This window comes from Heterocephalus glaber, unplaced genomic scaffold, assembly GCF_053883595.1.
Source record: "Heterocephalus glaber isolate CG9 unplaced genomic scaffold, H.glaber_assembly_v1.0 deba00001744, whole genome shotgun sequence".
NCBI lineage: Eukaryota > Metazoa > Chordata > Mammalia > Rodentia > Bathyergidae > Heterocephalus > Heterocephalus glaber.
The window spans coordinates 3,617,158-3,639,999 of NW_028258450.1; the positions used below are offsets into that span (position 1 = coordinate 3,617,158).

The 22,842-nt window shown below is 50.5% G+C and overlaps 1 protein-coding gene and 1 long non-coding RNA gene across 10 annotated transcripts in view; both read right to left on the reverse strand.

The window, feature by feature from the left end:
* Positions 1-155: 155 nt before the first annotated feature.
* On the reverse strand, positions 156-10,533 carry LOC110346079 (uncharacterized). Of its 2 annotated transcripts, XR_002389869.2 has the most exons (4): positions 7,718-10,533; positions 7,139-7,268; positions 3,374-3,533; positions 156-2,061 (listed from the first exon to the last, which is right to left on the reverse strand). It is a non-coding gene; the product is annotated as an uncharacterized LOC110346079 (long non-coding RNA). The 2 variants fall into 2 exon arrangements; XR_002389871.2 differs by lacking the exon at positions 7,139-7,268 and having other exon boundaries at positions 7,718-10,526.
* Positions 10,534-15,139: 4,606 nt separating this feature from the next.
* Zc3h4 (zinc finger CCCH-type containing 4) overlaps positions 15,140-22,842 on the reverse strand; it is a 38,321-nt gene continuing 30,618 nt past the window's right edge. For all 8 annotated transcript variants that reach the window (XM_004867077.4, XM_013066348.3, XM_013066347.3 and 5 more), the window contains 4 exons: positions 21,975-22,339; positions 21,432-21,775; positions 19,771-20,022; positions 15,140-18,762 (listed from right to left, as the gene is read on the reverse strand). In XM_004867077.4, the coding sequence (XP_004867134.1) occupies positions 17,243-18,762; positions 19,771-20,022; positions 21,432-21,775; positions 21,975-22,339 (2,481 nt within the window). In that variant the 3' untranslated portion in view covers positions 15,140-17,242. The remainder of the gene's footprint in view (positions 18,763-19,770; positions 20,023-21,431; positions 21,776-21,974; positions 22,340-22,842) is intronic.

Below are 22,842 nucleotides of genomic sequence, written 5' to 3' on the forward strand. Positions count from 1 at the left end.
CTACAAAACTTTAGGTTCTCAATGTGCAATCTCTGAAAAACCCCGGGGAGCCCAGACAGGAGAGTAAAACCTACCAGTAATCTCATCAATGAGTGGTTACTACTTTGTTGTATTACTGTACAAGTCTATGCAGATATAAAATGCCATTTGACAAATTACTTCACATAGCTTTATTGGGAACATTGACCTGTGTCACTGAACATTTTCCGATGAGTTTTTTTTTTTTTTGTACCGTGAGTGGAACTCAGTACCTTGTGCTTGCGAGGCAGGCGGCAGCACCACTGAGCTAAATCCCCGGCCATGATTTTTTTTTTTTTTTTAATTAAAAAAAATAGTGATGCCAGGAACGGTAGTGCACGCTTGTAATCCCAGCACTTGGGAGCCTGACGCTGAGGCTGAGGCTGGAGGATTGCTGTGAGTTCGAGGCCAGACCCTGTCTCAAAAAACCATCACCAGGGCTGGGGATTTAGCTCAGTGGTTCTGCTGCCTGCCTCACAAGCGCAAGGGCCCGAGTTCGATCCCCGGTACCAAAAAACACACAAAAAAACAAAAAAACCCCAACAACAACAAAACAAACAAAAAAAGCGAACATGATACAGAATGCAAGGTCTAATGAAAAGTAATTCTCACCATGTCCCCTAGACAGTTCTCACACCTCAATTCATCACATTTAATGTTCATATTTATGCATTAAACCTAGAGGTGGTGCTGCATACCATAATCCTAGCACTTGGGAGGTTGAGGCAGGAGGATTATATGAGTTCCTAGTCAGCCAGGGTTATATAGTGAGTTTAAATTCATCCTGAGCTACATAGCAAGACTCTCTCTCAAAAAACAAAACAAAATAAAATAATAAAATAAAAAATCTGTTGCGGATAAACCTGGCTTGTTGGGCACTAGCTAGCTTTAGGAACAAAGGCAAGTCTTTCAACCTTCCTAGGCTCAGTGACCTTACCTGAAAAAGGGACAATTAAAGTCCCTTCCTTATACTCTTTTGAGGGTCCAGTGTACGGTGATCTATGTCAATTGTTTTGAGCAACACCTAAACCTGTCACCCCTCACAATTTGGGAGCCCTTTGCTGGTGGAACCAGGTCTGCAATGTGCTGGGGTCCCCCCACCTTGCTCAGCAATAGGAAGGGTGTTTGTTGACTGACTTTCTGATGGACTGAGGCAAGGCTAGGTTCCCAGGAGAAACAGAGACAGCAAGGCCAGGCAGGACCAAAGGTTTACTGGGGTCTCCATGCACACCCACGTGATCACATGATGATGGCACAGTTACTCGGGACACTCGGGGTGGCTCACGAAGAGGCTGGGGCCAGAGGGGAGGGGCTCCTCCATGGTGGCCCAGGCCCCGCCCCGTCTTTCCTCCTGGGAATGTTGAGCAGATCCCTCTGCTTCCTTGTGGAGATGGGTTGTGAGAGGGAGGACCGGAAACAAGCAGGCTGGCTGGTGACCCTGCCAATAGCCATCTGTGTCTCTCTGCCCCACTGCCAAGGGAGTCAGGAGCTCCCGGACTTACAATGGGGCCACATCCCAATAAATCCACTGAAAGTTAGCCAGGTGTGGTGGAGCGAGCCTGTGATCCCAGCATGCAGGAGGCCGAGGCAGGAGGATCACTGGGAGTTCCAGGCAAGCCTGGCTACATAGTGAGTTCAAGGCGGGCCTGACCTAAGTGGTGGGGAGGAGGAGGTAGGAGAGGAGGGAGAGCAGCAGCTGCTGGTGGGAAACAGGCTTAGGGGGCAGAGGAAGTTCAAGTGAACCCTTGCTGTCTCTCCCTTGCTTACTCCCTCTGGGGACAGGGAGGGCCCTCCATCGCCCTGCGGCCTTGATGTCAGGGCACTGGGCCTTCTGGTCTCTGGATCTGCTCCTCTGTCTCCCCTGGGAAGGGCTCTCCAGGCGGGAGAGGGAGAGGTGGCCCTGGGAGGGAGGTCGAGAGGACCAGGACAAGGCTGTGGCTTGCAACCGTGCTGAGTACTCAGTGGCTTCAGTGAGAACTGGAAATACTTGGGACAGAGGCATTCTTCACATTCTTGGCTAAGTAAACGGTTTGGTTTCTGTAGCTGAGAAAGAGAAATAAACAGTCAAATACCAGACAGGGTCAGCACAGAGGAAATAAATCCTCCTTCCAGAGGTCAATCTTTTTTAAAAAAAATTTAATTGGGGGGGTGTCTCTCTATGTAGTCCAGGCTGGCTTTGAACTCACTATGTACCCCAGGCTGGCCTCAAACTCGTGGTATTCCTGCTGCCTTAGCCTCCTGAGTGCTGGAATTATAGGCCTGCACCACCACATCTGGCTTAATTTTTATTTTATTATTTTAAATTTTTAAATTTAATTTTCTGAGACAGGGTCTCACTATATAGTTCAGGCTGGCCTTGTTTGTTTGTTTGGTACCAGAGATCGAACTCAGGACCTTCCCCTTTCAAGGCAGGTGGTGGAACTACTGAGCTAAATCCCCGGCCCTCAGGCTGGACTTGAACTCACTATGTAGCCCAGGCTGGCCTCAGCCTTCCAAGTTTTGTTTTTTTTTGGTACCAGGGATTGAACGCAGGACCTTGTGCTTTCAAGGCCGGCAGCGGTTAATTTTTATTTTGAAAGAGATGGATCTTAACACAGGCCAGCCACATCTACATAGATGACTAGATCAGTGGCTCTGAGTGAATCATCTGGAGAATAATCAGGAGAGCTTTAAAACACATGTGCACCCAAGTCGGTGGCACATGCCTCTCATTCCAGCTATTCAGGAGGCTGAGGCAGGAAGATTCTGAGTTCGAGGCCTGCCCAGGAAGCTTTTTTTTTTTTTGGTACCGGGGATCGAACTCGGGTCCTTGCGCTTGCGCAGCAGGCGGCGAAACTGCTGAGCTAAATCCCTGGCCCCTGCCCAGGAAACTTAATGAGATCCTGCCTTAAAATAAAAAGGGCTCCCAGGCAACTACTTGAGTCCAGATTCCCTTCTCAGCTGCGGATCTGTAACACTGCGAAGAGCAGATAGGCTGGGACTCAGAGGATCCTAGTAGGTTTGCAGATGGGTTTCAAACTTTGACCCTTGCTTTTGAACTCTCATGGGGCAGATGCCTAATTTTTCTTGGCCACTTGTACCTCAGATGAAAAGCGGTGAATCTTAGGAGAGGCTGGGAGATGTAGGGAGCAACAGTAAGCTGCAGAAAGAGAAGGGAGTCACCCTGGAGAGGGTTCTGTCCCTCATCAGAACCAGACTGGGACTCAAATACCAGGGTGGACTAAACACAAGACCTAAAATGATAACTGCACTTACCATGGGAATAAAGGGGTGCATTAAGAAACCTGCTAATTAAGAGGAAAATCCACCTGTCTTTCATAGCCCATTCATAGAAGCTTTCTGTAAATATACAAACCTAGATCCAGCTTCCAAGGAAGGTCAGGCATGATGAGACAGAACCACATTAGTCTCTCAGCCCCAGACATTCGGTGCAAGTCACAAAAATTTCAGAGGGGCCCCAGGCCCCTATGACCCAATTGCTGGATATGGCCTTTTCTGGGTCCAGCAATTGGGATCTGGAAGAAAATATAAAGGAAAGGAATCAAGAAAAACTGCAGCTGAAATGATGGCTGTGGGAAATGGCAGTGCTTCAGGAACATCCAAGTCACCCAGGGGAAAACCCAGGGCCAATCAGGGAAAGAGTTCAATGCAGGGAAACCAGACACTGGAAACTGGACTGTACCAAGCCGCCACCTGGGCCCTGCTCTGCCTGTCAGGCGATTGATGTCCCTGAGCCATGGCACTGGAGGAGTGATGGTCTCCCTCTCAGACAGAGCTGGGCCAGCCACAACCCTCCCCTCCTGCTCAAATGCAGAGGACTAAAGGGGCCAGGACAACCTGCAACACCCCTGTTCACAGACATTTCCCTCTCCTTTGAGGAACCCTCAATTTCTTTTGGCTACAGGGCCAGCGGCTTACTCTGTTTTAACTTCCTGTTTGGGAAAACCCCCCTCTAGATCTATAGCAATAAATGGGGTTGAGGGAACCCTAGTTATAGCTTCTCTACTCCTACTCTGACATGTAATTCACAGGTCAATGTTCAACCATGAGTTTTTTTGTTTTTGGGGGTTTTTTTTGGTACCAGGGATTGAACTCTTGTCCCAATCCACCTTCTGATGGCAGATCTATAGGTATGATCCTCTACTAATCACAGAGCCTTTCTATAATGCTGTCAAGTGTCCTGAGTCTTAGCCCTTAGAATTGACAGAAGTGACTGACTGAGCAGGGGGATCACGGCAAGTTTGAGGCCAGCCTGGGCTACACAGAGAGCTCAAGGCCAGCCTGCACTACAAAGCAAGACCTTGTCTCAAAACAACAACAACCACAACCACCACCACCACAACAAAACAACAAAAAAACTCTTCTTCCTCTTTGTTTTCAAAAAGAAAAGAATAGCTTTGGGTATCTTAACAGGAAGGCTGGGACAGGAACTCTACCCGGTGGCACACTCATCAAGGAAGTTAGATGGAGTGGCTCCTACATGGCCACCATGCCTGAGACAATAGCAGCTATAGCTATGCTAACAGAAGAAGCCACAAAACTAACTTTGGGGCAAAAACTAGAAGTCCTGACTCCCAGGGCTATTCTTTTTTTTTGGTACTGGGGATCAAACTTGGGACCTTGTGCTTTCAAGGCAGGCAGCAGAACCACTGAGCTAAATCCCTGGTCCTCCCCAGGGCTATTCTTGAGACTAAAGGTCACTTGTGGTTGACAGGGGAACAGAGTACCAGGCCATGCTCTTTTCTACTCCTGAGGTTGCCGTAAAGATTTGCATTATAGGGCTGGGGATTTAGCTCAGTGGTTCCACCATCTGCCTCGCAAGCGAAAGGTCCCAAGTTTGATCCCCGGTACCAAAAAAAAAGATTGGCACTACTCTGTGAACAGGTGATCTCCCGGATGTATGCAACCAGGCAAGACCTCAGTGACCTGCTCCCCTGATATCCCTAGGAGGTGTGCTGCACTGATGAAAACAGCATCGTCCAAGGACATAAAAAGGCAGGTTATGCAGTTGTCTGTCCATGAGAGGTCACTGAGGCCAAACCCCTTCCCCCAAGGCCCTCTGCTCAAAAAGCAGAGCTCAGGGCCAGGGATTTAGCTCAGTGGTTTTGCTGCTTGCTGAACAAGCACAAGGATCGGAGTTTGATCCCCAGAACCAAAAAAAAAAAAAAAAAGAAAGAAAGAAAAAAAAGCAGAGCTCATAGCTCTTACTTAGGCATTGATATTAAGAAAAAGCAAGAAGATAAATATTTATACAAATTCTATGCCTTTCTGGGGCTACATGCCTATGCAGCAATCTAAAAAAAAAAAAAAATGTGGTAGGGCTGGGGATTTAGCTCAGTGGTTCCACTGCCTGCCTCGCAAGTGCAAGGTCCCAAGTTTGATCCCTGGTACCAAAAAAAAAAAAAAGAACAAAAATGTGGTGATTGGGCTTGCTAACTAATAATCTATAAAGCGCAAGAAAAATTCAACAACTCCCAGAGACAGTCTATCTTCCCAGGCAGGTCCCTGTCACTTGCAAGGGACACCAAAGGAACATGTCTAAAGTCCCCTTGGGAAGTCAAAAGGCTGATAGGGAAACAAAAAGGCCAGCATTACAGGCCCTGGTGACCCTAGCAATTAGACATTACCCACACACTACGATGTGGGGGATTTAACAGATACTGGTCCTGATTGATACCTTTACAGGTTGGATTGAGGCCTTCCCTACCCATTCAGAAAAGGCTATGAAGGTACATAAAGTTCTCCACAAAGAAATCATCCTTCGGTTTAAACTACCTCAGTCCCGTCAGAGTGACAGTGGGCCTTCTTTTATCTCTCAAATAACTCAAGGGGTGGCAAAGGCTTTAGGAATAAAATTCCTACTCTGCATGGAGACCTCAGTCCTCTGGAAAGGTCGAAAGAGCAAACCATTAACATGCTACATAATTTTTTAATTTTCCAAAAACCTGTAGAGACAGTGATTGTTTCTTTAAAATATAATAGTCCTTTCAGTGTCTTTTAGATTTAATATATTATATTAATATTTGTTGAGAGAGAAATGTCCAGACTTTTTCAACCTCCTTATGTTTCCTTTTTTGTTTACATAGGAAAGAATATTTATATTTGTGTATACAGTGGCAGTCTACAACAAGAAGTGCATATTTTCAAACATTTTAAAAATTATTTAACAATTTTTGTAAATCATTTTCAGACCTTTGAAGCTATAGATTTTCACTGTGTATTCCCTGCTTGCTCATGCAGAAGTGTATCTGCAATACCAAATATACAGGTTTAGTATTTTTACCTGTTAGTGATTGTTTCACATGTATAACATTGAGGTTGAGATGTTAAGTGATGGCCAAGTACTGTGGATATGAATCTGAGACATAATTTTAATCATGTGTAATTAGTCCCAACAGCAACTATTGCTGTCTGATTGAGTAATGCCTTGTTCCTTTGTATGCATTAACATTTGAATGTAAAGATTGCATGTCTACCCAACAGGGAGCCACAGTATTTAAATTAATCAACCTTGGGGCCTGGGATTTAGCTCAGTGGCACCACACCTGCCTTGTAAGCACAAGGTCCTGAGTTCAATCCTCGGTACCACCAAAAAAAAAAAAAAGAAAGAAAAAAAGAAATTGACCGACCTAATGTTACAACTGCTTAGAGGTGGCCAAATGTAAACTAGAAGCCTTAATTAAAGAGATGTAATTCTGTGAAAGAAAGAAAGAAAGAAAGAAAGAAAGGAAGGAAGGAAGGAAGGAAGGAAGAAAAGGGCCAACCAGACCCTACAGTGAGCTCTGGCAAAACTTTGCCAAGTGCTGGGCTTGGTGGTGCACATCTGTGATCCCACCCCTTGGGAGGCTGAAGCGGGAAGATTGCCATGAGTTTGAGGTCAACCTGGGCTACAGTGAGTTCATGCCCAGCTATACTCGATAATACCTAGTGAGATCTTGCCTCAAAACGCCAAAAGAAAAAAAGAACTTTGCCAAGAGACTTCCGAGTCTTGGCTCCGTTTATTGGCAACAGCCCTCAGCCCAAACGAGGCTAACTACGAGTCCATTAGAGACGCCATATGGGGCCCTTCTCTCTCTCTGATGCGGTAATTAACCCAGAGGCCACAAGGCTCTTACGGTACCTTATGAGTCCGGAGCATACACACGCCGGCTGTCCAACTGGATGGGACACAGTCCTGCCAGCTCCGGCCGGGGGACCCCGTGTCTGCCGTGGAGACCGAATGCTCCTTACGTGTTGGAAAGGAGGGGCTCCTGCAGGCCAGTTAAAGGCAGAATGAAAGGGCCCTTCCGGGATCCTTGCACCCCCACTGCAGCAAGGTGGCGGAGAGGACTGGATCACCCTTCCAGGCCAAGCCAGCCCCGCCTGAACTGAGGGCAAGGAGCACCGAGAGAAGGAAGCTACTCCTGTGAACCCCGGGAGATCGGAGGCTCCTCTTCAGAAAGCCCGAGGCCAGTGCTGCTCCGGGCGCAGGTAAGTAGAGTCACTGATGACCCCTGACCCCCACAGCATAAGTGGGCGCCTGTATAGGATTCCTGCTCGTAACTGGACCCACAATGTGGGTAGTCTTGCTAGGGCTACGGCTCTCAGGCTCATGGCAGTTTATCTAACATCCCTTTTCAGTATGCTTTCCTCTCCACAGGAAGCATGGACATAAAACCCCTTAAAAAAACTTCTCCCAGTCAAGCATGGTGGCACACACCTGTAATCCCAGCATCTGGGAAGCCGAGGCAGGAGGATCGCTGTGAGTTCCACGGAATTCTCCAAACCCTGGGAGGAGGTTCTGGATGTTTTATTTGTGTCTTTTTTTTTTTTTTTGGTACCCGGGATCAAACTCGGGTCCTTGCGCTTGTGCAGCAGGCGGCAAAACCACTGAGCTAAATCCCTGGCCCAGGATGTTTTAAATAAGTTAAAGAAGATGATACTTGATTCATTTGTTAAATAATAACTCTAGCTGAGCCTTTGCCCTTTACCTTTGTGTGTGTGTGTGTTACTGGGGATTAAACCCAGAAGTATACCTCAGCCCCTCCAGCAGAATTTATTGTATATTGCATATTTTTTGTATATTACATATTATTTATATGTGTTTCCAGGTGATTCATGGGTTCTGTTCAGGACTTCAGCCCATTTTTTATTTTTAATTTTGAGACAGGATCCCGCTAGGTTTTCAAGGCTAGGTTGGAATGTGCAATCCTCCTGCTTCAGCTTCCCAGAGTGCTGGGATTGCAGACATGCACCACCACACCTTGCTGGCCCTTTACGTTTTCATCTTGTACACAGGAGCAGAGCTAAGGGCTGGTCTCATCTTGGAATCTGAGAGGCATCTTAATTCACCCATTGATGTCACTTATAGCATGGTGACAGTGCAACCAATTGTCACAATCATCAAAATGACACATTTATTTCAAGAGATACAGTGGCCCCTCATCACTGGGATATGGCCCAAGATCCCCAGTGCATGCCTGAAACTGGAGAGAGGAAACGCCAAACTCTAGATACAACGGTGTCAATGGAGTTGGCTCTCAAGCTTGCGGGTAATGAATGGGCAGGTAGCATTTATGGTATGGATACATTGCACAAATGGATGATTCCTTGTCCCTGGTGGGACAGAACCAGGACAGCATGAGATTTCTTCAGGATGATATGCCATTGTATGACATGCCATTTAGGAATTATTTCTGGAATTTTCCATTAAAAATTTTTTTTTCTGGTACTGGGGATCAAACTCAGGACCTTTGGCTTGTGAGGCAGGTGTGGTGCCACTGAGCTAAATCCCCAACCCTCCATTTAATATTTTTGGACTCTGTGTGGTTGACAGCAGGTAATAAACTGTGGACAGCAGGTAATAAACTGGGGATCAGAGGGCACCACTGCACTTCCTCTCACAAGACATGGCCCATGGGGTTTGAATTTACATGACAGCTGGCTTGGGGCACTGGCTATTTGTCTTAACACAGCTTTCGGGAAGACAACAGCTTACCTAGGAGATGTAGGAGAAGTGGCAGGCTGACGGCTGAATGAAGAGGCCTGTGAGGGAGAGAAAGAGCTGAGGAAGAGGCACCTTGTAGGAAAGGCCTCAGGTCCTGCTCCTCCAACTCCTGGGGTTTCCTACAGAGAAAGGGAGGTACACTGGACTAAGCAGGGCTTCCTGGTTTGGGGTTGATTCTTCACCTTTCTCTGGCCCCAAAAGATGCACCATGTCCTCATCACAGGGACTCTCCTCTAGACTGGGCTGAAATGCTAAGGACTGTGCAGGATGAGGGCTGGGTTCCCTATAAGGGAGAGGGCCCAGGGGCTCTCAAAGAGTGCAGTTACCTGGACACAGCCAGGACAGTCCTCTGTCCTCCTGAGCTTCCTCTGCAGCTGAGGCGAGAAGCCTGCAGACTACATTTCACATTTTCCTCTGGTTCCCTTGGCCCAGCAGACTGTAGCGGCTTCCTGGACCCACTAATCTTTGGTAACCTGATCATCCCTCTCTTGCCTCTCCAAACCTTCCAGTCCTTTGGGGTCCAATCCCCTGCACTACATTCCTTCTGGTCTAAGTACCAAGAGCAGTTTCTGTTTTCCTGATCAGGTGTTGAGTGAACAGGAAAAGGACCACTCTGGATTCCTCTGACCACGCTGCCCTGGGAGAAGGCATCTTGCCCCCAGTAAGGTGATTCTGTGCCCCAGAGACAGTCTCTGAGTGTCCAGTCTGACTAGTCTGGAGCCACACTCTGGAGCCTTGCTTTGCCACTGACCAGCTCTTGATCTAACCGGGTTACTTAGTCTCTCTGTGTCTCGATTTGTTCATCTGTGAAATGGGGAACATGATGATACTTGCATTGTGGTTCAGTGAAAGGCAATGCATGCAGAGCCTGTCATGATGACACACACTTGGGAGGCTGAGGCAGGAGGATCATAAGTTTAAGCCCAGCCTTGGCAAACTTAGAACCTTAAAAAGATCCTGTCTCAAAATATAAAAATAAATAGGGCTGGGGATGTAGCTCAGTGCAAAGCCCCCAAGGTGGAGGGGGAAAGGGAGATCCCCAGCCCATTCCAGATATATCTAGGTGACCTCAACTGAGTTATTGCTGATTGTCTTCTCTCCTGTGTTAAATGTGGATTTAGCGCAGACTGGCAGAACACACCTGTGGCACATCCAGCTTTCTGCTGTTTAAGTCTCCTCAGGGGCCACAATTCTCTTGACTGAGAGCACAGTCATCCTACTTTAGCCTGGACTGGGGTCAGAAGCATCCTTGGTTGTCTAGATGGTTGCTGAGAAGGGAGACCACTGTCATATGTTACTGTGACACTGTCTAGCTGGGTGAGGTGCTGTGCACTTGCAGTCCTGCACTCGGGAAAGCTGAGGCAGGAGGATTACAAGTTTGAGCCCAGCTTGGGCAAGTTAGTGACTTAGTGAGACCTTGCTTCAAAATAAAAAATTAAGGGCCGGGGGTTTAGCTCAGTGGTTCTGCCCCCTGCCCTGCAAGCACAAGGACCTGAGTTTGATTCCCAGTACCAAAAAACAAATTTTTAAAAATAAATAAATAAAAATTTAAAATTAGACCCCCCCACCTGGAACCTCCATCAAACAGATGCCAGCCACGCTCCCCCCACTCCCCCCACCCCAGAGCTCGATGCATGGGAGAAGCAATATCTGAATCCGCACTGCAGAGGCACCGATAAAGGCCATGGTTACGAGCTCCAGAAGATAGAGCAGAAGTGAACAACAGAAAGAAGGCCTCTCTGAGGCTCCTCAATGAAAATTGAAGCCTACTGGGAAAGTGAAGAAACTCTGCAATAAAGGTACACTGGACCACCGAGGTTGATTGCCTAAGTCATTAGAGACTCAAAGCCTAACAAGACCAGCTGTAACTGGAAGATATCTCTGAGAAGCAATCACTCCAGAAGGGCTCTAAACACAAGTAATAAAGATGCTCACAATAAACAATATAGAAGCATCAGCCCAGGAATTAACCAAAAAACACCACCAACAACAAAATCAGAAATGAGAAGACACTTAAGCAAAGCACAAACCCAGACTTCCAGCTCAACAAAGGCAAATTCTGGGGGAAACAAGGTGGAAAAATCTGATAATCAACCACCTGGACACCTGGAACTGATAGCACAGGAAGTAACAAAACAGATGAATGAGGCTCTAGAAAAATTCAAAACACAAATAATTTCCCAGATAACTACAGAGATGGAGCAGAATGAAAGACATGATTAGAGGCTCTAGAATGAAACAAATAAAAAATAGACGATCGGGCTTCGGATTTAGCTCAGTGGGTCCACTGCCTGCCCTTTAAGTGCAAGGACCCGAGTTCTAGCCCTGGTACCAAAAAAAAAAAAAAAAAAAAAGATGAGCTCAGGACCGTAATGGAAGCCATGAATACCCACTTTAGGAAAGAAATGGAAACCATGAATGTCCAACATAGGAAAGAAATGGAATTCATGAAACAGATTCAAACAGATATTCAGATTAAAAACTCCATTGAAAGTATTCACAGCAGATTGAGGCAGTGTGAAGACAGAATATGAGATATAGAAGACAAGATTGCAGTTAGTGACCATGAAAAGAGAGATTTCTTAAAAATAGTAAGGGACCATGAGAAATCAATCCAGCAGCTGCTAGATGATGCAAAGGAGAATAACGTAAGACTGATAGGAGTCCATGAAAAAGCAGGAGAAAGTACAAATGACATTAAAAAAACTGTTCACAGAATTAATGACAGAAAACTTCCCAAACAGAGGAAAGGAATTTGACATACAGATAAGTGAGCCATATAGAACTCCAACTAGCCATGATCCAAAAAAATCTACACCTAGACATATAATAATCAAGATCCTGGAAACCCAGCAGAAGAACAAAATTTAAAAAAGGGCGAGGGATTTAGCTCAGTGGCACCATGCCTGCCTCACAGGCACAAGGTCCTGAGTTCAATCCCCCATACCAAAATAAATAAATAAATAAAAATTTAAAAGGCCAGTACCACAAAAACAAAAATCAACTCTATTCTCCCTCCCGTCCTTCCTGATACTGGAAATTGAACCCAAGGTCTTTGCACTTTTTTTACTTTTATTTTTTACTTTGAGACAGACTCTAACTAAATTGCTAAATTGTTCAGGCAGGGCTTGAATTTGTGATCATCCTGCTCAGCCTCCCAGAATGCTGGGATTACAGGGGTGTGCCACCACGCCTGGCTGCAAAACAAAATAACAAAAAAACACTCCACCTACACATTGTTTTAAACCACCAAATTTGTGGTGATCTGTTAGGGTAGGAAATGGTTGCAGTTGCCAAGACCAACAGTGATTGCAGTCACTGGGAGGTGGGAGGTGGGGGAGATGATGGGCCTGTGGCTACCCTTGTAACTCGAGGGAGGTAAAGGGCTACAGCTGTGGTCGCCAGCTGTGCCCTCCAATACCGCAGCCACTAGGTCTATGTGGCTGTTTAAACATCATCAAAAATAAAAAGCCAGGCTGGGGATTTAACTCAGTGGCACAGCGCCTGCCTGGCAAGCACAAGGTCCTGAGTTCGATCCGGTACCGATAAATAAATAAATAAATAAATAAATAAATAGTGCCTATGTTGTACCTGCCCCAGTTCAGGTGCTTAGTAGCTACACACGGCTGTGGTGATTGTATGGGAATGCAAGGACAGAGGACACCAGCACTACTGTGGAACATTCCAGTGGTCTGTGCTGATGAGAAATTGGGACAGAGGATGAGGTATCACATTATTCAATGTTACAAAAGCCGCTACAACCCAGGTGTGACGGCACAGGCCTGTAATCCCAGCACTCTGGGAGGCAGAGGCAGGAAGATCACAAGTTCAAACCCAGCCTGGGCAATTTAGCCACTTACTGAGATCCTGTCTCAGAAAAAAAAAAAAAAAAAAGGCAGCTAAAAGGTAGGGACAGGGAATGGGAAGCTGATAAAGTATCTAAAGCCAACATAGTTTAAAACAGTACTCACAAGCGCAAGGTCCCAAGTTCGATCCCCGGTACCAAAAAATAAATAAATAAAATAGAACAGTATTTGTCAGAAGAATTTGAAAGAAGCTTTTGCTTTTTTTTTCCCCTTTGCTTTTGCCTTTTAATTGAGTGACCCGGGACATGGTGGGATGGGGCAGGGTGGGTGTCAAGGACTGCAGTGTGTCCACCCCGGGCAAGTTGAAGCCACCCAGTCAGTATCTCGTGATGATGGGTGCAGCAAGCTTGCACCACAGGGCAGGGAACCCTGCTTTAGCATCGCTCTGCCACTGAGCTACACCCAGCTTTTTTTTGGAGGGGGGCAGCACTGGGTATTGAGATGGGGCTTTCCCACTGAGCTAAATCCCCAACACTTTTTTTTCCCCCAATACTTTATTTTGAGGCAGGGGGGTCTCACTGAGTCACTAAGTTGTCCAGGCTGGGCTTCAAATTACAATGCTGTCGCCTTGGCCTCCCAGAGTGCTGCGATTATGCAAGGGCACCACTGGTCTGTCTCTGCCACCTCATCTCCACCAGCAGACAGACAAGTCCTCTGCCTTCTGTGTGCCCTGCTGAGGTGACAGGCGTGTCCCCTTGCTGGGGTTAAACTCTTGTGTATCTTGAAGTGAGTAATCACCATTCTGAGTCTCACCCTGCTTTTGCTGGCCTCATGCCTGAGGCAGGGGTGAGGTGAGGTGAAGGGGGGATCCTCCGAGAGGGCGCCTACTTTAATGCTTGCTCCCAGGATGCCTCTCTGGCCTGTTGATGGCTGTGGGCAACTGAATTCAGGAACTGGATGAGTGGGGTGGTCCTTACTTTAGTGGTTGTTGTGACGGTTAACTTTGTGTTAATCTGGCTGTGCCTGCTATCTGGCCAAACATCATTCTAGGTAGTTCTGTGAGGTGTTTTGATGAGATTGACATCTAAACCAGGTTTTGTGAGAAGACTGCCCTCCAGAATGTGGGTGAGCCTCAGTCAGTTGAAGGTCTTAATAGACACAGACTGGCCTAAGAGCCTGGGTGGGGTCCAGTGGTTGAGCTCGGGCTAGCATGGGTCGGGCCCTGGGCTCCAGGCTCCATCCCCAGCCCCATGTGGGAAAACAAAAGAGGTGAGGTAAATACAAGCCACATGTGGTGGTGCACACTTGTAATCCCAGCTGCTCAAGAGGCTGAGGCAGGAGGACTACAGGTTTAAGGTCAGCCTGGGCAATGTAGCAAGGCCATCTCCTCCACCAGCTCTGGACACGCCACCTTCCACAGTGGGGCAAAACTTCTGTCCCCCCGCCCCCAGCTTCTACTCAACTCAGGTCAGTGCTACCTCTGCATAACTTGCTCTAGTGAAAAATGCATGGAGCTGGACAGCCCTGCTTTAACATGCTCCGAACACTGCACTAGCTTACAGCTGCTGCTGCTGAGCATCATCTAACACCAGGCCCATTTATTTCCAGTACTGACTGAACTCTGGGCCTTTGCACTTAGCTACACCCCCAGCCTTTCTTTTGAGACAGGGTCTCACTGTGTAGTGCAGGGTGGCCTTGGACTTGCAGCAATCCTCCTGCCTCAGCCTCCCAAGTGCTGGGATTACAGTTGTGCACCACCACACCTAGCCAAGGAGTATTCTACAACAAAGCATTCAGCACCTCATGTGGCTGACTGGGAGCTGCAGCTCACTGCCACCTCTCAGCATCCCGAGTGATCAGATCACACATAGCTGGCCAGGGGAAAGATCAAAGTTTAAAACTCAAATTCAGAAGTACAGTTGCCACTCAACAAGACCGGTTTTGCCCCATCATAAAGTCAAAGTACCCTAAGTCAAGCTATCACCCGTGGGGACCATCTGTGCTCAGACACATGCACCTGGGCGCCAGACAAATCCCCACTCCTCACTCCAGCTCACTGGAGAGCCCCAAACGGCCGCTGCCCAGTGAGGGCCGGGGCGCTCAGTGGCAGAGCTCAGGCACAAGGGCACCACAGGGAATAAAGCAGCGGAGTCCACAGAGGCTGTCACTGTCACTCTGGGGCAGGGGAGGTCTGGGCAGCAGAGACCGGCAGGCTGTTTAAAATAACTGCATCCATGGGCCGGGAATTTAGCTCAGTGGTTTTACCGCCTGCTGCGCAAGCGCAAGGACCCGAGTTCGATCCCCGGTACCAAAAAAAAAAAAAAAATAATAAAATAACTGCATCCTTTAATGGCAGTAATACAATTATCGGATTAAGAGACACAGGAGAAAAGGCAGGAAAGGTTTCTGGAAGACAGATATGGAGTACAAAAGGGGGTAGGGTAGTCATGCGACAATCATTGTAAAAATACAGTACATTATATACATATTTGCACCATCGACTTTCAACTCTGAAATAGTATTTACACTTTTGTTACAATCCTGGTTAGAGAACAATTTTTCTTTAAAAGCTTGGCCTGATGGCAAAAGGGAATTCTGGATGAATTCATAGTCCCATGAGGTTCTGATGCTGAATATTCCAAGAGGAGCCATTTCAGCTTCTATTTCATCCACAGATTTCAGTTTTAAAAAAGTATTTACTTTTTCTTTTACAAAAGAAAGTTCTCAGAGGGGGAAAAAAAGCCAAACCCAAAACACTGCCACACTGTGTCCTACCTTATCTCACACCTAACATGGGCCTTAGCCCTCTGCTTCAAGGCCAGGTCTGTGGCTGAAGACAAATCTGACTGATGATTGCTTTAGAAAACACCACAAAAGGCAGGAAGACTGCCAGACCAACCCGACCTCAGCCTGCTGACCCCATGGTGCTATCTGGCTGGGCTTGCAGGGCACTCAGCCCAGCCGCTTCCACCCTGGCTTCTGCCCCCAAATTACTGAGTTGCTTCTTCTCTCTGGGGTGTGGGTGACCCAGGAGCCTTGTGGGGATTCTGCTGCGGTACAGCGAGGGGATCCCTCAACTGGATAACCAGATCTCACTGTGAACAGACAAGACGGGGTCTTCAGCATGGCAACACAGGCAGTGGGGTCAGGAGAAAAAGGCAGAAAGACCCCCAAGCGACCAGACCTTCTGGGGCCAGTGGTTCCCTGGGCTCCCCAGCAGCCCAGCCATGCTCATAGGCTGGGCCTCCCCTGGGGCCCTGTGACAAGGCCAGTCCTCAGGCGGGGTGCAAGTAGGGGAAAGAGGCTGCTGCAGTCATCTCTGCTCCGTCCCGAATCAGCACACCTTCAGTCTTCTGTCCCCAATGGGGTCCTGGCCCCCTCCCTGCACCAGCTAGTCTCCTACCCTATCCCCTTTCCAGGAAGTGCATACAAACCCTAAAACCTGACACCTGTTGGCCAGGGAGGAAAACCAAACACCAGTGAGTACCTCCTGCCCTACAATACGGGTTGAGGAGCAAAGAAAGCAGAGAGAGCAAACACTGTGTCAAAGGGCCACCTGGGGCTCCCAAGGGGAGCCTGTGAATGGCCAGCCACGGATCCTTGAGCTGTTGCCAGGGTGGAGGTTGGCAGTGCAGGCACACAGGGTACTGTGGCTTCTGAGGGCCAGGGCAGACCCTGGCATGCGGGGCAGGACAGGTAATACTGACAGAAAACACGATCCTAGGTCCTTGGGGAGCTCATTAGGGGCCACTGCCCCTAGGGCCACCTTCACCCCCAGGCTCCTGTGCAGACTGGAGGGCCCTGGTTTGGGGTGCAACTGGGGGCTGAGGATAGGGACAGAGGGGCTCAAGTAAGTGGTAATTCAGAGACAAGAGTGGGCCCAGGGAATGGCCACCAGGGTGCCACTGAGGATTCTTGGCCACCTCCTTTGACACCTTTAATTTTTCCCTTCTGAAGCAGCCGGCATGGGCTTCACACTAAAGAGCCAGGGCTTCCTCACAGGCCATGCTAGGACTGGGTTCCATTCCCTCCTTGCCTAGCAGTGCAGGATGTGTGACCTTCAGAGCCTTCTCAGACACTTACTGTTGCCTTTGTCCTGAGGGGAGCCCCAAGCTTTGCCTGGAAGGCGCCCCCCACCTGCATCCAGGGAGGCCCAGGCTCCAGAGCACCCACTGTGGCTCAGGCCTGGCACTCTGGGAAGCCCAGGAGCCCTGCAGCACTGACCAGAACCCACCCAAGATGGTTATGTACAATTTATGTCTCAAAGGAAATACTATTTGGGGGAAAAACACAAAAATAAAAACAAGGAAAACAGAAGTAAAAAAAAAAAAGAACATCCAGCCCCTTCCCTATCGCCCCAATCCCAACTCTGACTGGTGCCCTTAAATATCACCTTGGAAAGGTGGGGTGGCAGGAGCGCTGGCTCCGAACACTACTGGCAAAAGGGGGAGGCCGTGGGGTCGAAGCCTTTAAAAACATCTTTCAGGGACCCTGCATCCTGCTCGCCCTCTTGGGCCGGGCTGTTGCCAGCAAACGGGCTTCCCGAGCCTGTCTTGGGCGCCGGCTTCGCAGTCCCAAAGAGTGCAGGCACTGGCAGGTTGTGTACCCCGGGCTGGGGCGGGGCGCCCTCCGCAGGTGTAGTGACTGTGGCAGCGGCGGAGGCTGCAGCAGCCTTGGACCGGGGTCGGTTGTAGCTGTTGTATCTGTCTGTGGCTGGGGCTGTCCCCCCATCTGCAACAGCTTTCCCTGCTTCTGGCTGCTCCAATGCAGACTTGCGGACGAAGGGGGGCTCCTTGGTCTTAGAGACGGCACTCTTGCCGTTACCCTCAGGGCCCTTGGGCTGGGCAGCTGCATCAGCACCCAGCTCCCCGGCTTTGCCACCTGCGTTGGGAGTCCTCGGGTCATAGAGGCTGATGCCACTCAGCACACTGCTCTGCCCACTGCCACTGCCCTGGCCGAGGCCTCCAGCTGCCAGCACTCGGGGGTCGTAGGGAGCTGTGGCTGGTGGGGAGGACCCTCCATTGGGGCTGGAGGCTGGAGAGGATCCTTCGGGAGGGCTGGGTTTGGCAGCACGAGAGGAGGCTACCGAGTCTGCTGGTTTCTGCAGTCGAGGGTCGGTAGGGGCCTTCCGCACCCTGGGGTCACTGGGCTTGTCACTTGGGCTGGGGGCTGCAGAGGGGCCAGGAACATTAACAGTCTTGAGGATGCGAGAGAGGAGTTCAAAGTCAGGCAGGTTAGAGCTGGAGGTGCTGGGGTCTGTGGAGGTGCCAGGGCGCTGGCGGGCGCTGGGGGGCCCTGCAGGGCTGGAACGGTGCAGCCTGGGGTCCAAGGCAGGCATGGACTGCAGGGCGGCAGGTACAGGGGGCACCATGTCCTGCTTGGGGACGGGCAGAGGGATCAGGTCCTCGGGATTCCAGAGCACAGTGCGGGCAAAGCTGGGCTTGCTCAGGGTCACATCCTTCTTGATGTGGCTGAACTGCTGCAGCTGTGACCTTGGGTCCCGAAGTGGGTGCCCTGGCAGGGGGTCCAGGGGAATGTTCACAGCCTTCTCCCGCAGAGCCCGCTCCCCCTCCTCTTCTTCCTGAGAGGGAGGGCCGGAGCCCTTGGAGCTGCTGGGGCCAGCAGGGCTGGAATGAAGGCTACCCTCAGGCTTTGAGGCGGGCAGGGAGCGAGCCAGCCGGGGGTCAGAGGGCCCAGTGTCTCCTGGGCCGGACCCGCTGGAAGCCTCAGCATGGCGGGAGAGTCTGGGGTCCCGGCTGAGGCGGGGGTCAGCCAGTCGGCCTCCAGTAGCGTGCACCTTCTGGAGGCGGGGATCCCCCAGCCCACTGCTGCTCAGCTCCCCAACTGAAGCCGGGGGTCGGCTGGATGTCTGCTGCCTCAGGGTCTTGAGGATGGAGGTGACACTGCTCCCACCTTCGTCCTCGTCACTTGAGTACCAGTTTCCGGTATCACCTGAGAAAGAGCAGGGGAACAGGGAGGGGTGAGTGCTCACCATATCTGCCACCAGCCCTCTGGATCCCCAGGAAACCCATGGGGCCAATGGCTGCTCTGCTCTTGGTACACAGAACCTCGAGGTCTCCACTCTCAAGACATCTCTGTGGGGGATGGGAGGAGACCCAGGAGGCCTGGGTGCCCAGCACAGGGCCTGGCAGGCTGGGGGTGCTGGCTGTGGAGCTTTCCAGTGTGCCGGCACCTAGGTGGTCTGTCATATTTAAAGCTCATCAGCCACCCCAGGAGGTTGTGTCATTGATGCCCATCAGACAGCCAGCCAAGAGGGAGCCAGGACACCCAGCCAGGGCTCCACTGTCTCCTCCCACCATTTGGGCTGGGAGGTCCTGATGGCTGCTGACCATCACTGGCTCTCAGGCATTTGTCCTCAGGTTCATTACAAAGTTCCAGTGACCCCAGGAAGGGCAGGCCGAACGACCACTGGAAAGGGCAGAAGCAAAATCCTGGCAGAAGAACCTGAGCCACCCAGGGAGGGCAGGCCTTGTCCACCCCTCCTCCCCACTGGTTCCCAGGCTCCTGTCAGGGCACCCCGTGGCCGCTACCCTTAGCTCCCGGATGCTGCTTGCACATTTCTTGAGATGGCTGCCACCAGGCCGACCACCTGGCCCTGTGACTACAGTGACTTCAGTGTGTAGCCCTTCCCTCTCGGCTCCTGCAGAGCACACTCCAGGGACAGGTGCAAGCCCCAAGGCTCCTTTGGGAGGTGTGGGCACCCCATCCTGCCGACCACTGTCTCCACCAGGGACCAGCCCACCACCCTGCTTGATGGGATCGGGTCTCTCCTGAGCCCCAAGACATAGAAGGGTAGCCCTAGCCTCTAGTTTTCTCAGGGACATGCAGTAGCCTGGCCTGATCTTGTGAATCTGAACCGGGGTTCTCCCTGGGTGCAGGCTCCTACCCGACAGGAAACCCAACTGAAAGTCCCCAAGCCCTGCCCTGGGAGACACATGCCTTCCTCATTCTCCCGGTCCTGCTTGCTGCTCTCTGCCAGCCTCCTTGCTCTCTCTTCCTCCTCCTGCTGCTTCTGCTGGATCCTCAGGTACAGAGCCCTCTGGGTGGAGGGCAGGAAGTCGGGGACACCGGTGCCCGGCTTTGGCCGGCCTGGGGGCCCTCCCTCAGAGAAGCTGTCTGGCTCCAGAGGGTGCTCAGGGAAGAGGGGCTCCCCTGGCTGCCCCGGGAGCTCTTCGTAGTGCCCGTAGTCCTCTGTGGCAGGGAAGAACCAAGGGTTCGGGTCAGGAAGGGCCTCTCGGTGCCAATGCCACCCATGGACCTTGTCTACTGCCAGCACTCCTCACAGACACAGGGCCACTGATGCCACAGCCACACAGTCCTTTTGTGGGGACCCCCCACCCTTCCTCTGCAGGCTGGGCCCTTCTGACAAGCTGCTGTCAGGACACAGAGCTCAGCCCCACAGCCTCCTCCGCGGCCATCTGGCCCTATCTCACTTCCCAGAGAGGCACGCCTTTGCCTACTATCCCTACCAGGGCCCTGCATGTCCAGATGTCCCTCCCCACATTACTCTGTGTCTTCTTTAGTATTTATTTTTAAGGCTGCATCATATTCCTGCAGATGAATTATGAGATTTTTTTTGTTTTGTTGTTTTTTTGCAGTACCAGGGATCGAACTCAGGACCTTGCGCTTGCGAGGCAGGTGTGGTGCCACTGAACTAAATCCCTGGCCCAAGGGATTTTTTTTTTTTTGAGACAGGGTCTCTATGTAGTTCAGGATGGCCTTGAACTATGTAGCCCAGGCTAGCCTTGAACTCAGCAGTCTTCTTGCTTCAGCCTCTTGAGTGCTGGGACTACAGGTGACCCACCTTGGCCGGCCTACTCTGTGTCTAACAATGGTCAGTGCTAAACCTGTGTTATCAGCCAACCTCCACCAAAACACAGCCGAGGCCAGGCCTGGCTGCTTGCCTGAGACCTGGGGGCTGCAAGCACATCTCCTCTGGTCTGAGGGGCCCCACTGCTGTGCATGTCATCTAGCCCTTGCTGACCCTGGCACTGAGGATTTCACCAACACAAAAGGAAAGGAAGGAAGGAACATGGCTGGCCCTAAGGATGGGACAAGCAGTCACAGGTCCACATTGGGAACTCTAAGCCTAGAACTGTCTTAAAAGAGGAGCTTCGGCCAATGTACTTATTTCTGACAGGGTCTTGCTCCCCATTCCAGGCACACTGAGTAAATTCTTAAAAACTAAATAAAATGCCAGGCATGGTCGACATGACTATTACTCCCAGATACTTAGGAGACTAAGGCAGGAGGATTGCAAGTTTGAGGCCAGCCTGGGCAATTTAGTGAAAGCCTGTCTCAAAATAAAATAAAGGGCCATGGTGCAGCTCAGTGTACAGTGCTTGCCTAGCATGTGAGGCCCTGTGCTCCATTCACAACACTGCAAAGAAATAAGTAAAATAAATAAACCATGTTGACAATGAACATAACAAATAATGAGTCTGATGTCACAAGAAACATTCAACCATCAAATGGGACAAAGATGGGAGATGAAGTCCCGCCTTCAAAGAGACTTGGACCGAGGAAGAAAAATCGCACCTTCACCCCATTCCATCCTGTTAAACCCAGCACCCAGGATGCCCAGCAGAAGCCCCACGTACCTGCATCCCCAATGAGGCCTGGCTCCATCTCCATGCCCTCCTGCTGCTGGTAGAAATTTTCATAGAAGTTCTGGGCTGGTGGGATGGGGGGCATCATTCCAGAATGTGGGGAGTCTCCAGGACCATAGGGCATCATGGAGGGGCCACTGGGACCCACAGGGGGGCCAGGATTCATGCCAGGGCCCATTGGCATATCAGGGTGCATGTCCGGATGCATGTCAGGGTGCATGTCTGGGTGCATGTCTGGATGCATGTCGGGGTGCATGGGGGCCCCCATTGGCCCAGGGGGTCCCATGTTGGGCCCAGGACCCATTGGCCCTGGGGGTCCACCAGGTCCAGGGAACCTAGAAGAGGAAATAGTGGCTGTGAAAGCTGCTGCTGAGGAGGAGTGGTGGCACTCACCCCCAGGGGATGTGGGAGCGCCAACAAATCAAAGGCTCGGAGCTCAGGGTCATGGGTCCCAGAAAGGAACTCCGACAGCTTCAGAGAGGCAGGAACCCACTGGGGCCTGGGCCTGTGGCCCCAAGGGGCTGGAGCGCTCACCTCACACCCAACTTCTCAGCCAGCTGTCCTGTGGGCCGCACAACGATCTCGAACAGGGAGGGGATCTTCTTGTTGTACATGTCCTGCTGCTGCTGCAGCTGCTGTGGGGACAGCGGCTCGTGCATGGGCATGGGCATTTGAGGGGGCCCAGCAGGAGGGGGTGGAGGAGGGGGTGGCGGCGGGGGGCCACCCTGCATGGGCCTGCCATTGGGAGAGGTGGGGGCCTGGGGCCCAGGGGGCCGAGGGGGGGTGGGCAGGAGGCCCACACCAGGGGGTGGTTTGGGCAGGGGGTTGATGCCCTGCTTCTTCAGTTCCTCAACTTCCTTCTCGTCTTCAGCACCTGCTTCTGCATCATCTGCCAACATCTGTGGGTAACAAAGGGAACAAAGGAGTGCTCAATTTTTTAAGGAAAATTCTAAAACACAAGCATGGTGAAGTCCTTACAGCACAGAGCCAATAACCGTGATTCCTTTTTTTTTTTTCTTGTAGTGCCAGGGATGAACTAAGGCCCTCATGCAACTACAAAACTGCTCTACCACGAAACTATATTCTAAGCCCCACAAATGTGTTGTGTAACAAAAATCCTCATCACTAAGGCTGAGGCAAGTTTGAGGCCAGCCTGATCTGCATGAGGCACTGTTTAAAAAACTGCTGGGCATAGTGAACCATGCCTGTAATCTCAGCACTTGGGAGGCTGCAGCAAAAGGATCGCTGAAAGTTTGAGGCCAGTTTGGTCTACATAGTGAGTTCAGGACCAGCCTTAACTACTTATAGAGACCCCATCTCAAAAATTCAAAAAAACCCCACCCAAAACAAACAAAAATCCTCATCGTATGTCACTCTGTGACTGCAATCTGGGACCAGCAGG